General features: G+C 41.3%; 1 protein-coding gene across 2 annotated transcripts in view; it reads right to left on the bottom strand.

Annotated features, from left to right (window-relative positions):
- mcrip2 (MAPK regulated corepressor interacting protein 2) overlaps positions 1-13,494 on the bottom strand; it is a 29,077-nt gene extending 15,583 nt beyond the window's left edge. For both annotated transcript variants that reach the window (XM_060840682.1, XM_060840683.1), the window contains exons 1-3: positions 13,367-13,494; positions 13,211-13,271; positions 1,571-1,698 (exon numbers count right to left, since the gene is read on the bottom strand). In XM_060840682.1, coding sequence (XP_060696665.1) covers positions 1,571-1,698; positions 13,211-13,271; positions 13,367-13,418 — 241 coding nt within the window. In that variant the 5' untranslated portion in view covers positions 13,419-13,494. The remainder of the gene's footprint in view (positions 1-1,570; positions 1,699-13,210; positions 13,272-13,366) is intronic.
- Positions 13,495-15,251: the final 1,757 nt, after the last annotated feature.

Genomic DNA, 15,251 nt, shown 5'->3' with positions numbered 1-15,251 from the left:
TCAGTACAGTATGTTCAGATAGTTATATGTAATAGTAATACAGAACACAATGTCTGTATTACTATTGCAATGCAAAAAGTGATATTAATAAACTTAAAGGCATCCCATACTTTGGGCAAATGTCAAGTGAGCTAATATAGAAGGCAACACATTCACCTCAAGTTGAAAAATGGTATTTGACTCAAGACACCATGCCATGGCAGCAAAGGGACATCAAAACTAATAATGACACCTAGTTGATAGCAGCTAGTTGGCACTAAAAGCTGAAAAGCTGATAATCCTCCAAAATTCCTTAGGATATGGAAGAGTCCCAGTTGAAAGGAAAATATCAAATGTAACACATTTATTTAAGATGGAGACAAAAAACAGGAAAATATAAGCCAATCAGCCCAAATCTGTCATTGGGAGACGCAATGTTTAAAAGGGTTATAGTAGGCTATTTAAGTCACATTATGATTAGACAAAGCCAACATGTCTTTTTAAAGGAAGATGGAAAAGCTTTGGAGATGGTGCAGAGTTGGTTTACAAAGTTGGTACTGGAAGTTTTACTGCAGCTGTACGGGGCTTTAGTGAGACCACATCCAGAGTGTGATGTAAAATCTTGTTTCGAATAAAGAGAACAAGATATAAGACTCAGTTCAGAGAAGATTCCCTCAAAATATTCCTGGTACGAAGGGTTTTCCTTATGAAAAGAAGTTGAACAGGTTCGGCCTATATCTACTAAAGTTTAGAAGAACGAGAGGCAATACTTTTCAAACAAAATCTCAAGGGGGTTGGCTTGAAGAGCCAAATGGCCTCCTGCTCTGACATTCTATGTTCTTGTGGATGGAAGTGGCATCAGCCCACAAAAACTTCAACACTTTGGGATTGCACTCTAATTCCCCATTAGACTTTAATTAGGGGATGGATTCATCCATATTCTGTACAGGATCTCATTAAACAATGTGTTTTTGTTCAAGCAAGTATTTAAAAGAAAACTAATATGCAACAGGCTCCATTACTAAATGTCAGCAGCAACTCAAGCAGAGATGACCACTGATGTCTCTTGCAGTCTCTGTACAAAATCAAGATTGGAGTATCTCATCAATAAGGCTCACTTGATGTTCTCATGACCCTATTCCCGCTAAATAGCTGGCCAACCAACTTCCCTTGCGAACTGACATTATAAATTCTTCCTCTCCATCATATGCATTATACATCATTGTGCGAGTGCGCGTCATTATCTGTGAACTTGATGAGTATTTCCAGAATGTGTGTTGGAATAAAAATGCTTATCTATGATCTGCAGATTTGCTGCCATTGCTGCCATGTTCAGCAGTTGATGTGAGGACCATTAAAATATTACTCTGTATTCTTTGGGTGAAAAGTTTGTCCCCACTTCAATAGGCAGACCATACATCAGCACACAGACAGGTACCAAGCAAGACATGGAAGAGATGGGGTGGGGTGCAAAGAAGGGGTCATACTAGAGAGGCAGACTCAGAGGAGAAAAAAAAGAGACAGCAAGAAAGGAAATTGCCCTCATATGCACAGCAAACCCTTGGTCCCGTTTCAGATCAGCCTCTCTTACCTTCATAAACAAACCGGACATTCTCTTCATGAGCCGGTGTGTGCTCCTCTTCCTGAGTGTCTATAGTTCCTGGAGTTGGACAGCGCTTCCCATTCACTCGGTTAAACACCAGCTTCGGAGCTGGGCAGCTGGAAGAGAGGAAGGCAGACTGTACAAAGACAGAGAGACACCAGGCAAATAGTGGGCCTCTATAACCTGCACGAAAGAGGGGTGCCAGAGGTCTTGCTGCATATCAACACTGTTTTGTTCAGTATTTGAGTTGCGTATAGTGCTAAACATTGTGAAACCACTTACCTTCTGATAAGGTAAGATCATTGATGAAGCAGCTGAAGATGGTTGGGCATAGAACACTATATTGAGGAACTCCTGCAGAGATGTCCTGGACTGAAATGACTGACGTCCAAAAGCCACGACAGTATTCCTTTGTATGAGGTAAAACTGCAAGCAGTGTAGCATCCTCCCCCCAACCCAATTTCCATTGACACTTGGATATGAAAACCACTCCAAACCAAGGGAGGGAGATTAAATCAGTAGAAGAAGTGCCCCACCCCCTCAAGTAACGTCAACCCTCCTGATCTGTTCATTATCACATCAAACCAAATTTGGATCCACGGTTACAGACACCTGACAACCTTTCCTCTGCTCCACTATTTCACTCCTTCAATTATTTACTCCCTCTGTAGCAAAATGTAATAAATTAGCTGTGCTTAGACTCTGAATAAGTCAGCTCAGCTCTGATGTCAGAGGGCTGAAGTATAATCCTTCACCTATTACCTGACCAGCAACACTTGCACAATCATTTCATTACCATTGACCATTCACCTTATAAATAACAGATTCACCAGGAGATAGGAAACTAACGGATGGAAAAAACTAGGTCCAGGAGTCAAGAGGCACTTGGCAAACACCAAGGACTGGGCAACGAGTCCAACCTTGCCTCTAAGCACGGCATGGAGCAAATGTATGATTTAAGAGTCAAATAACACCAGCTCCTCCAAGAGCAGAGTGCTAGGACTACAAGCACACAGAGTCTAATACAGAGCTCTTCAATGATCTGATTTACAGTTTAATAAATCAATTGAAGTTGGTTATTCAGTTGTCACAGTTATTAACAGAATCTGGCAGCCTGTGCTCAAACACACCCTCCAACCCCATACTCTCTCAAACCCAAGTCAAAATATAAACCATTTGCAAAACCAGCCACTCACAACATCTCAAATATTTTCTAGAAATGTCACTATTCACCCACTGCTCTGGTCAAAGCTCCATCAGCAGTCTCAATGTAATGTTAAAAGATTAAATGGGAATATCTTTTTGGACATTAATGTAATATTAAACTACACTGAACTGGAAGTGGGTAGGGATGACAGTCAGGCAAGAATGCAAATGACTCCCATTCCAATTAAACAGTCATTTGCTACTACTCCCCTTACTATTATTAAATTAAACCATCATTCAATCTCTTCCATTCGGAAATGCTTTCTAACCGCCCTCCGAAGCTAGGTATGTCGCACCTGCATTGTCCTGGGGAAATCTGAGTCAGGAAATCGTCTACAATCCGATTCCCCAGGATTAGGGCATTTACGTTTGCATTATCTCCAAGGATGATCTCATCCTACCAGTGTACCTGGGGTAACATGTGACTGTGAGGCTGGGGGATGTCTTGAGGGGCATGTAACTATGAGGGAGTGGCCAGAGCATCGGTAATCATTGCCAACTTACCTATATTAAGGGAATGTGTTTTCTTTGTTTGGGGTCTCTCTTCTGACTCGACTTCCACCTGCAAAGAGTATCAGAGGGGGCCACCTAGCATGTACAAGCTTTGTTAAACTTTAACTGCTTGCAGAAGTTAGTGTCTGCAAATTGCATTTCGTGTGTGAAACCTTGGGAAAAGAACCTAACATCACTGATAATAAAATAAAATTACAGGGGCTATTAAATATCAACAGTGCCAAACAGCTAACCAATCACCAAGCCAGCCAATGAATTAGGAAGTGAGTTGAGTTAATTAGATGCCGTGAACCATCTAATCATAAGCCAAGCCCAATAACAGAGACACACAGCCAACTAGTCAATGAGTGAGCCAGCCATTGAGGTAATCAGTGAATGAATATGCCAATGAATGAGTTGGGCACGAAGCCAACCAGTGAAAGAAGCCAATAACTCAGAAAATGAATGAGCAAGCCAGAAAGTCAGTCATATACATTAAACTAATCATCCATTCATTGCACAAATCATCGTGGATGAGACAAGACAGTTGAAAACGTGGATCATAAGTTAAATTTGGCCTGTAGTTAATGTTTTGCACCAACTAGAGCATATCTGGTAAATAAAATTAGTTCTACTGCTTGACATCACAGTATATATTATGCATCTCAAATCAGTTTGCTGAAAATGATTGCTGTGTATAATAATTCTGTGGAACTACTGGTAATTTTGCTAATGGCTTTTCTGCTTGAGAAAGCAGGTATGTTTTGTCCATCATGAAACATTTTCCTCAGCAAATTACTAAAGCCCTTTTCTGGGTTAGAGGTGGACAAACAATCCAGTTTTCTCTTTCGGCCAGAGAATCTGATTAAACCAGAGAAAAGGACATTCAAAAATGCAATAGTGTGTACCAAACCTGTGGTGTACCTGTCATGGGAAGATTTAACAAAACTTGTAACTATTTCCAGTCCAGCAAATTACACCATGTAACAGCTGAAAATCCAAGTTAGTGCAACAAATTATTGTACATAAGATAACAGATAAAGTTAACTCAGTCCATGAATTCTACACTACATTAGGTAATCATTTTCCACAAAAATTTGCACAATATTTGCAAACAAACTTTACAAGGAAAAACTCAATGCCAGGCAAGGAATTACTAACCAAAAACAAAGGTAATTCTATGAAACCTCTGGGATGGTAATACTGAGGCATCGACATATTGATAGGCAAGAGGATAGCAAATAACTGGGAAATTAGATTGTTATTCATGATTTATGCAGGGCCTCTGTGTCTTATTCACGTCCTTTCTCTGTTTATTAGTTTGAAGGCCATTCCTGTTGTTGAAAATTCCAGCTGAAACTGGCATTACGCAGCTTATACTGTGAAATGATATCATCTATATGTTAGAGTTGACTAGTTCAAACAAAGTAAGTTTATAGCCTTAGTCCCACAGTTTTAATGTTGCTGTATTGGCATCACAGGAGGAACGCAAAATAGAGATCATGGGCTATTGTGAAAGAGTTCCAAGAAATCCTTGACAAAAACACATAAATCAAAGTAGAAGCCAATAGTTCAAAGAGCATTGCATTATCTTCTTTTGGAGGTCATAAAGTAATAAACTACACAATATTGAACAGCTGAATTGAAAGTTGTAAACACAGGCTGTGTAAGAGACCTCTGACTCCACAAGTTAATTCTGGCTTACCGAGATACTGATTTACTGATGGCAATCCTGCTCTCCTCTCTTATATGACTAACTAGAAACTGCCAGTACAGTACCTGTGATTTAACCAAAGTTTCTGAATATCAAAGATGTGAAGACTGACTACTTGTGCTAACGTTGCCTAAGGAACCAAAATGTAAACACAGTGACCCTCTGCAGGTACACATCTTAATATCTGTTAAACTATTTCACTTGCTTCCAACACCAAGGCTTTCACAACCATTTTGCCAAATCTGAAGAAAAGTTTCATTTGTCTCCTGTTCAGCAGAAGCATTAAATCAATTAAACTTAACAACACTTGAAAAGAAGGAATAAGTCAGGAAACCACAAACATTTTTCCAATGTTGAAAAAAAGAGCTTTAACAGCAGTGAGTTCAATTTATTTAAAAATCTTAATCATCCCTCATAAATGTTTAGATTTTAATGGCATCAAGGTATGGAAGAAAGCAAACATTGAGATAGAGGATTAGCCATGATCACAGTGAACGGTGGAGCAGGTTTAAAGGCTGGACGGCGTATTACTGTTCCTAGTTTTCAAATTAGCTCAAATTATATCTTTTGAGGTAATTCTTATGTCTGTACAGGCAAAGAAACATCATACATTGGGGGGAGGCAATAGCCTCAAGGTATTATCACTGAACTGTTAATCCAGAGACCCAGATAATGTTCCTAGGACCCAGGTTCGAATCCCATCGTAGCAGATGGTGGAATCTGAATTCATTTTAAAAAATCTGAAATTAAAGTATCTAATAATGACCATGAATCAATTGTCAGAAAAACCCATCTGGTTCACTAATGTCCTACAGGGAAGGAAATCTGCCATCCCTACCTGTTGGCCTACAAACTCCAGACCCACAGCAATATGGTTGACTCTTAACTGCCCTCAGGGAAATTAGGAATGGGCAATAAATGCTGCCTAGCCAGTGACACTCTAATACCGTGAATACAGAAAACAAAATACATTTATGTAAACTTTTTGGTTTTACCTGCTGTAATAATGTGCAGAGATGGGGGGAATACATTTCTGGTTTTATCTGTCTCAAACAACAGTTAAACGAAGCTTTTGTTTGTATTGTTAATCATGTTAATTAGTAAGAGTTAAAATGGGATCAGTACTGCCTCATTCCTACCAAAATACATCACTTTACCTCCCTGCATTACATTGTGAGCAGCTATTCCATCAGCCTCTTGAAGTTAATGAACATCCTCCTCACAGTTCACTACACTTCCACGTTTTGTCTGATCTGTTCTTTTTGAAACTTTTTCCAATCCAAATCATTGAAACCATTAAATGCAGCTATTCTACTGCAGAGTTTTGGTGGACAACACTTTCCAATTTCCTCCATTAGAGAAGTACATTCACTCTTCCTATTCATTTCCTGCTACTCAATCAACTTTGTACCCCTGCTACCAGCGTCCCTTTTATTCCAATGGGTTCAACTTTGCTGGCAAGCCTATTGTGTGGCACTTTATCAAATCTTATAAAAGCGCCTGTACACCCCATCAATCTTCATCAATTTTCAGCATTAACCTTAACAAAATAATGCATTCATTCAAGTTAGTTACACATAATTTGTCTTTTAACAAATCTGTGTTGGCTTTCCTTCATTAATTCACATTTGTCCAAGTGCCTGTTAATTTTGTTCTGGGTTATGATTTCTAAAAACTCCCCAATTCTGCTTCCATTCTTGAGCAAGAAATAGCAATCAGTATACTTTTTAAATTGCTATTTTTACAACAAATCTTGATCTGCAAAACAATTACTCAGAGGAATGAGATATTCCCTCTGCATAAGCCCATGAAACACTGCCAAATCGGGTTCATGAGATTAGGTTAGATAAAGTTCCCCTTTTACAGTCACATCAACAATTGCCAGACCAGGTATCACAGTGGTTAGATGACTCCCAGTTCTGAAGTACTACAATTAATATTATTATCCCAATCTTTTTTTTTATTGAGCTCTTTTGATTGTTGTAACTTCATGACTGTTGGATCAGATTGTGTGGCTGCCACATTTTTGCTGTGCCCAAGATCAAGTGATTAGCAAGGGTATATTATAGACCTCCCAATAGCCTCCCAGGAGATTAAAAAATAGAAATGTAAGCAAATCATGGAAAGATGTAAAAACAGCAGGGTGTTTGTAGTGGGTGATTTGAACTTCTCCAAAATTGACTGGGATTCCCTTCATACCAGGGGCTTAGATGGGACAGAATTCGTTAGGTGCATTGAGGAGGGCTTCTTGAAATAGTATATAGATAGTCCAACCAGGGAAGCAGCTGTACTAGACCTTGCATTGGGAAAAGAGCCCAGCCAGGTGATTGTCTTCTCAGTGGGACAGCATTTTGGGAACAGTGATCACAATTCTGGAAGTTTTTAGCTAGTTATGGATAAGGATAAGACTGTTGATATTCTAGGGCATATCAATATTAAGAAGAATGAAGTGTTTGTGTCTTGTAAAACATTAAAGGTAGATAAGTCCCCAGGATACTGTGGGAGACAAGGGGAGGAGATTGTTGGGGTCTCACTAATCTGATTCCTTTAGGAAGTTGATTGATGAGGTTAGGGCAGAGTGTTTTTTCTATATGGAGTTTACTAAAGCATTTGACAAGGTTCCTCATGGTAAGCTGGTCCAGAAGATTAAATCATACAGATTCCATGATGAGGAGGTTAAGTTGGATACAACATTAGCTTGATCATAGAGAACAGATGATATTTGTGAAGAAGTGTTTTTCTGACTGCAGGTCTGTGATAGATGTGGCTTGATTAGTAAGTTGCAGACAACAAGAAAACTGGTGGAGTAGTGGATAGAAAGGAAGGTTGTCAAAGATTCAGCAGGATATAGATCAGGTGGAAAGTGAGATGGAGAAATGGCAGTTGAAGTTTAATCCAGACAAGTGTAAGGTGATACATTTTGGGAGGTCAAATGCAAGAGGCAAGTGTATCGTAAATGGCAGGACCCTTAGGAGCATTGACGTACAGAGGAATAGAACACAAAACATGGAATAATAGAGCACAGAACAGGTCCTTCGGCCCTCGATGTTGTGCCAACCTGTGAACTATTCTCAGCTCGTCTCCCTAAACTATCCCATCGTCATCCATGTGCTTATCCAAGGATTGTTTAAATCTCCCTAATGTGGCTGAGTTAACTACATTGGCAGGTTCGGTATTCCATGCCCTTACCACTCTCTGAGTAAAGAATCTGCCTCTGATATCTGTCTTAAATCTATCACCCCTCAATTTGTAGTTATGCCCCCCTTGTACAAGCTGATGTCATCATCCTAGGAAAATACTTTCACTGTCTCCTATCTAATCCTCTGATCATCTTATATGTCTCGATCAAATCCCCTATTAGCCTTCTTCTTTCCAATGAGGATTGGTAGGGCAGTTAATGTGGTATACATGGACTTCATCAAAGGTTCCACATGGTAGGCTATTGGTGAAAATGCAGAGGCATGGAATCGAGGGTGATTTAGCAGTTTGGATTAGAAACTGGCTTTCTGAAAGAAGGCAGCGAGTGGTGGTTGATGGAAAATATTCAGGCTGGAGTCCGGTTGCTAGTGGTGTGCCACAAGGATCTGTTTTGGGAGCACTCTTGTTTGTTATTTATGTAAATGACTAAGACATTGGCATAGGTGGATCGATTAGTAAATTTGCAGATGACACTAAAGTCGGTGGAGTAGTGGACAGTTTGGAAGAATGTTACAGGTTGCAGGGAGACTTGAATAAACTGCAGAATTGGGATGAGAGCTGGCAAATGGAGTTCAATGCAGCTAAATGTGAGGTGATGCACTTTGGGAAGAATAACAGAAAGGCAGAGTACTGGGTCAATGGAAAGATTCTTGGCAGTGTGGATGTGCAGAGGGATCTTGGAGTCCAAGTACATAGATCCCTGAAAGTTGCCATCCAGGTTGATAGTGCTGTTAAGAAGGCATACGATGTGTTAGGTTTCATTGGTAGAGGGATTGAGTTCCGGAGTTGCAAAATCATGCTGCAACCATAAAAAACGCTGGAGCGGCCACATTTGGAATATTGTGTACAGTTCTAGTCCCCGTATTTTGGGAAAGATGTGGAGGCATTGGAAAAGGTGCAGAGAAGATTTACCAGGATGTTGCCTGGTCTGGAGGGAAGGTCTTATGAGGAAAGGCTGAGAGACTTGGGTCTTTGCAAGGTTTGTAGCTCAGGTTGAGGTTTAGGGTATAGGTTTGCTCGCTGAGCTGTAGGTTTGATATCCAGACGTTTCATTACCTGGCTAGGTAACATCATCAGTAGCAACCTCCAAGTGAAGCAAAGCTGTTATCTCCTGCTTTCTATTTATATGTTTGTCCTGGATGGGGTTCCTGGGGTTTGCGGTGATGTCATTTCCTGTTCATTTTCTGAGGGATTGATAGATGGTATCTAGATCTGTGTGTTTGTTTATGGTGCTGTGGTTGGAGTGTCAGGCCTCTAGGAATTCTCTGGCATGTCTTTGCTTAGTCTGTCCCAGGATAGATGTGTTGTCCCAGTCGAAATGTGTTGTCCCAGTCTATCAACCCTTCAGAAAATGAACAGGAAATGACATCATCACAAACCCCAGGAACACCATCCAGGACAAACAGATAAATAGAAAGTAGGAGACAACAGCTTCACTTCATTTGGTGGTTGCCACTGATGATATAGCCAGGTAATGAAACATCTGGATATCAAACCTACACCCTAGACTTGGGTCTGTTCTCATTGGAAAGAAGAATTTTGGAGTGTAAGTCTACAGCTCTCCGAAAGTAACAACACAAGTGGATAAGGTATTAAAATAAAAGGGTACAGCATATTTATTTTCATTTATCAGGGCAGTGAGTATAAAAGTTGGTAAATCAGCACTATGTGCTATATAAAAGTTTTGGCCACATTTGGAGTATTGTGCACAGTTCTGGTCACCACACTATAGGAAGGATGTGAAGGCTTTGGAAAGGGTGCGAACAAGGTTTCCCAGGATGTTGACTGGATTGGAGTGTATTGGCTATAAACAGAGGTTGGACAAATTTAGATTGTTTTCGCCAAGTGTTGGAGCCTGAGGGGCAATATGAGAGAACTAGATCTAATTATGAGAGATGTGGACAGGGTGGATAGCTGGGAGTGTTTATTCCCCACAGTGAAAATGCCAAATAATAGGGAAGATATTATTCAAGGTGAGACAGAAAAATTTAAAGGAGATGTGTGAGGCAAGTTTTTTTAAATCATAAGAGGATAGTAGATACTTGGAACACGCTGTCAGGAGAGGTGGTAGTAACAGATTTGATACCAACAGTTAAGAGGCATTTATAGAGACACATGAACAGGTAGGGAATAGACAGGCATGCACCATATGTAGGCAGATGGAATTAGTTTAGAATGGCATCATGGTCAGTGCAGACATGGTGGGCTGAAGCGCCTGTTCTTGTGCAGTGTTGCTCTATGCTCTCTCAGCAGTTCAGACTTTCTGGAATATCCAAATTAGGAATGTATGCACAGTAATACTCCCTCCACTATAACCCCAACTGGGAAGTTCTGTGCAACCCAAAAATATGAATTCTCCTCAGCCTCTACTCCCAGCCATAGGAAAAAGGAATGGAGCTCCTTGAAATAGACACAATACAGCTGTGACAGACATCATCATAAACTTTAAGTTAGTCCCTCTACAAAACTCAGATCCTTTAGTGGCAGAACAAACTAATTCCATATTAAATCTACCCTGAGGATTAACAGGGAAATACAGGTACTTCTCCAGCAGTATGTTTAGCAAACCCAGCCAGCATGGACAGGGATGTACTGATCGGATAAGAAGGGAGAGCTGGAGCTTTGCAGGGAACTGAAGGGAAGAAAAGGAGCTATGGTCTGAAGACACTAGCTTTACAGACTCAGCATCAAAGCTTCTGAAATTGCATATTAAACAAAAAAAACTAAATGCTAGAACAAAACTTTAAAATACTGACAGACTTGAAGTTAACAGTCAGATGGTTTCAGATGCACATAGGCCCTCTGTGTCATGATGGCACTTTTGTGTTCCCTTCTTTAAAATAGAATGGAGATACTTAGCAGAGAGCCCAAACATAAGAGGGCTCTGATCAACATAAAGCAAGGCCTGGATTCAAGTCCTACCGGAGGGTTGCAATAACATCTCTTAAAACAGGCTGATTAGAAAATATAGTTTTTCTTGTCAAACACAATAAAAAAATCCCTTTGTCTCACATTCAGTCCTGTGGTTTGAGAGAAATGGGTGCTCCCTTCTGAATACTTTGTAGCTGCAATGGCTGAGTGGTTAAGATGTTGATCTCGAAATCCAATGGGGTTTCCCCGCGCAGGTTCGAACCCTGCTCACAGTGAGCTCATAAACTTTACCTAAGAGGCAACCTTTTCACGCAGAGGGTGGTACGTGTATGGAATGAGCTGCCAGAGGAAATAGTGGAGGCTGGTACAATTGCAACACTTAAAAGGCATTTGGATGGGTATATGGATAGGAAGGGTTTGGAGGGATATGGGCTGGGTGCTGCCAGGTGGGACTACATTGGGTTGGGATATCTGGTCGGCATGATTGGGTTGGACCGAAGAGTCTGTTTCCGTGCTGTACATCTCTAATTGCTCAATGTTTTGATTTATATTTTACGAAAACATTAAATCTTTTCCTGTTCATCACACACAGATCAGTGAAGCCCAAACCTTAACTCTGGCAAACTAACAGCTGCTGTCTGTTTAAACTGGTCAGATCATAATCAGTTATATCCATGAGCAAAATAGAGGTACTTGATGTTAGTAATGTGAGTGACTGCTGCCTGGAACAAGAGCCTGAATTTTAGACAGATCAATAGGGGCCTTTATATGAGCAAAGTACAGTTAACAGCAGACGGGCGGACTTTCAGTATCAGCTGAGTTCTGCATTTCAAATATTACAATGAGCACAAGACCTCCAACATTGCTACTCAGCCATCATTGAAACTGGAATTTATTCAACACTAAGACCACCATTAAAACCAGAATGTGAGTAGAAGGTGAAGGACACAGCGTGGCATACAGTTGTCACTATCCCTAATCAGGAAATCTTAACTGTTGCATAATTCTTTATCACTTACAGCAGTTCAATGATAAGGACACAATTTGAAGGATAAATGTTATAACAGCCTCAGGGAATGGGATGTCATATGTGCATTACTTCCCAAATTATCTGTTTAGATGGAAAATATTTGGCTAGAAAGAGAGAAATTTGCAGTTGTTCCTACTCCCCTTGGGGCGAGCTAGCTCAGTCTTTACCCTGTACTCATTCTCTCACTTGGAAGCATATTCCATGCAGTAACATGTTGCAATCTTCCATTCACCAGGAAGCACGTGTTCATCTAAGAGCATTTGCAATCATGAAGGTCAAATTATCCACATTTTACAAATCAGATGTTAAGCATGCTATTCCACATTACATATACCAGGAACTTTGCTCCACATTATACACAGGCATGCAAGCACAGGGCTCCACACACCATGATCACACTAACCCAAGTTATGCAACACACATAGCCATCTCATTGCATGTTAAGCAAACGCACCAAGAATGCAATTCCACATTTTTCGAAAACACATCTACACAGCACCTTGCTCCAATAGTCAGATACACAGAACACATTGCTCCACATAATTTAACACATACATACAGCACACTGTCCCACAATACATACACAACCAGCACATTGTACAATATAAACCCAGCACTGTCCCACATGATGCAATGCACACAGTCTACTGCTCCACATAGTACTGGTTGTGTGTTGCATACTGTGGAGCAGAATGCTCAATTTGTGCATGGAATCAGGTGTTGTGTGTGTGTGTTGCCTTTTATCTTACATTATACAATACTCGTGAGCACACTGTCCCACATTATAACATAGCGTCCCACAAAACACTACACACTCTGAACACACGCTCGTCTATCATACAACACACACCAAGCACAGTGGCCCACATTTTAACACACACTGAGCACTGTCCCACACTATAAAACACACCGAGTGCACTGTCCCGAATTGTAACAGACAAACCCATAGTGTTGCCCAAACTCTGCTGGTCGATGATCTCTACGAGAGAGGACGAAGTTATGGCCGGCTTGCCGGCTCCTGCTCCCCAGCCTAAATGTCACCTTCACCGCAAGGTCACCGAGCTGGAGTGCCGGACGCCGCCCGCCCGAGTCCCCCAACTCGAACTCCTCAACTTACCTCCCCACCGGTTTCAGCTTGAGGTCACAGCCGGACTTGGCTTCGATCTGCTGGGATGGACCTGTGTGGAGGAGGAGGAGAGAGGGGGGACAGAGTGAGCAGGAGCCGGAGCTGTGCGTTGGGCCGAGCGAGGCGCGGCGCTGCGCTGCCTCCTACCCGTCCTCCGCTGTGTCGCCAGCCTGCTGGGTCCCCGGGTGATGGTGTACATGGTCAGCGGCAAGCTCTCGTACTGCAGCACCGGCAGCGTCCAGTCCGGGACAGTCACCGCCTCCCCGGCTGAAAGGGACCCGCCTCCCCGATGCCCAGCCCCACCGTCAACTCCAGGAAAGTCTCAACAGGAACGAAGAGACACACAGCCCAAACTCTGGTCCTCCCAATCCAACGTCCAGGATCACTCAACTCCAACCTAACCCACCATTTGGGACCATCCAACCTAATGTATTAATCTTGGAAATCCCACCCAGAACCACTAAATTGAACATAAGAAAATAAAAACTTATGGTATAAAGGTAACATATTTGGATAGGTAGAAGATGGTTGGCTGGCGAAAAACAGCATAAATAGGTCATACCACATGTACAGCATGGAAACAGAACCCTTCAGTCTAACTCATCCATGCCAACCAGATATCCTAAATTAATCTTATCCCATTTGCCAGCTATCCCTCTAAACCCTTCCTATTCATTTACCCAACCTGACGTGTTTTAAATGTTGTAATGTACCAGCCTCCACCACGTCCTCTGGCAGTTAATTCCATACATGCACAACCTTATGCATGAAAAAGTTGCCCAGTTGTCATAGAATAGAATCATAGAATCACTAAGGTGCAGAAAGAGGCCATTTGGCCCTTCAAGTCTGCACAGACCCTCTGACGAACATACCACCTAGGCCCTTCCCTGTATCCCAGAGTGGGATTCTAAGCATGGCCAACCCACCAAACCTGCACATCCCTGGACACTAAAAGGCAATTTTGTTAAGCAGGCCATGTGGCACAGAGGTCTGTGCTGAAGCCTTAACCGTTTGCAATTTGTATTAGTGTCCCAGATAAAGGGAGCTAAAAAGAATGCAACACACAAAAACAGATTGGAAAGTAAGTTTTGTAAAAGAGTTAACAAGTTTGTAGACAATTATAGAGCGAATGAGCAAACTATCTGGCAGACGGAATATAATGTGGGAGAATGTGAAATCATTCACTTTGTTAGGAAAAATGAAAAAGCAGATTATTTCTCACTGGGAGAATGACTGCAGAATTCAGAGTTACAGCAGGGTCCAGGCATTCTACTGCATGAGAACAAAAAGTTAGTATGCAGGTACAGCGCATAACCAAAAAGATGAACTGGGTTATTTGCCTATTACAGGAGGAATTGAACATAAAAGTAAGAAAATTATGCTTCAGTTAAGCAGAGTACCGATGAGATCACATCTTAAATACTGTAATGCAATTTTGATCTCCTTACTCAAGAATGAAAATACATTGGGGGGGTGGTTTGGAGGAGGTTTATCAGGTGATACCTAGAATGAGCAGATTGTCTTATGACGTTAGGTTGGACAGACTGTTTCAAACACAGTTTAGAAGAGTGAAGAGTGATGTTTGAAGTATACAAGATCCTGAAAGAATGCATCAAGGTAGACAGAATTTTCTTCTTGAAAATGACTTCAGAACTAGGGGGCAGTTTTTAAATCAGGGGTTGTCTATTAAGGCCTAGACAAGGAGATTTATTTTTCTCGACTTTGGAACGCTGGCTCAAAAGGTGGTGGAAGATTTTAAGGCAAAAGGAAATAAAATTTTGTTAGGTGAGAGAATCAAAACTTATTGGGATAGCAACAAATAATCAGTTACTGAATGGTGGAGTAGGCTCAAGAGGTTGAATGACATACTTCTCCTCCTATTTTGCATATTCATACGTTTTTAAGCCAGTGACCTAGACCACCTAACTCAGCCGAATTTGCAGGACCATTCAACTGGTCAGCCTAGGGTCACCCAACCGAGCCACCAACTGCAAACTTGCACTATTCAACCAACATTGAGTCATACAGCATG

This window comes from Hemiscyllium ocellatum, chromosome 20 (genome assembly GCF_020745735.1).
Source record: "Hemiscyllium ocellatum isolate sHemOce1 chromosome 20, sHemOce1.pat.X.cur, whole genome shotgun sequence".
NCBI lineage: Eukaryota > Metazoa > Chordata > Chondrichthyes > Orectolobiformes > Hemiscylliidae > Hemiscyllium > Hemiscyllium ocellatum.
This window is presented reverse-complemented; position numbering and strand designations above follow the sequence as displayed.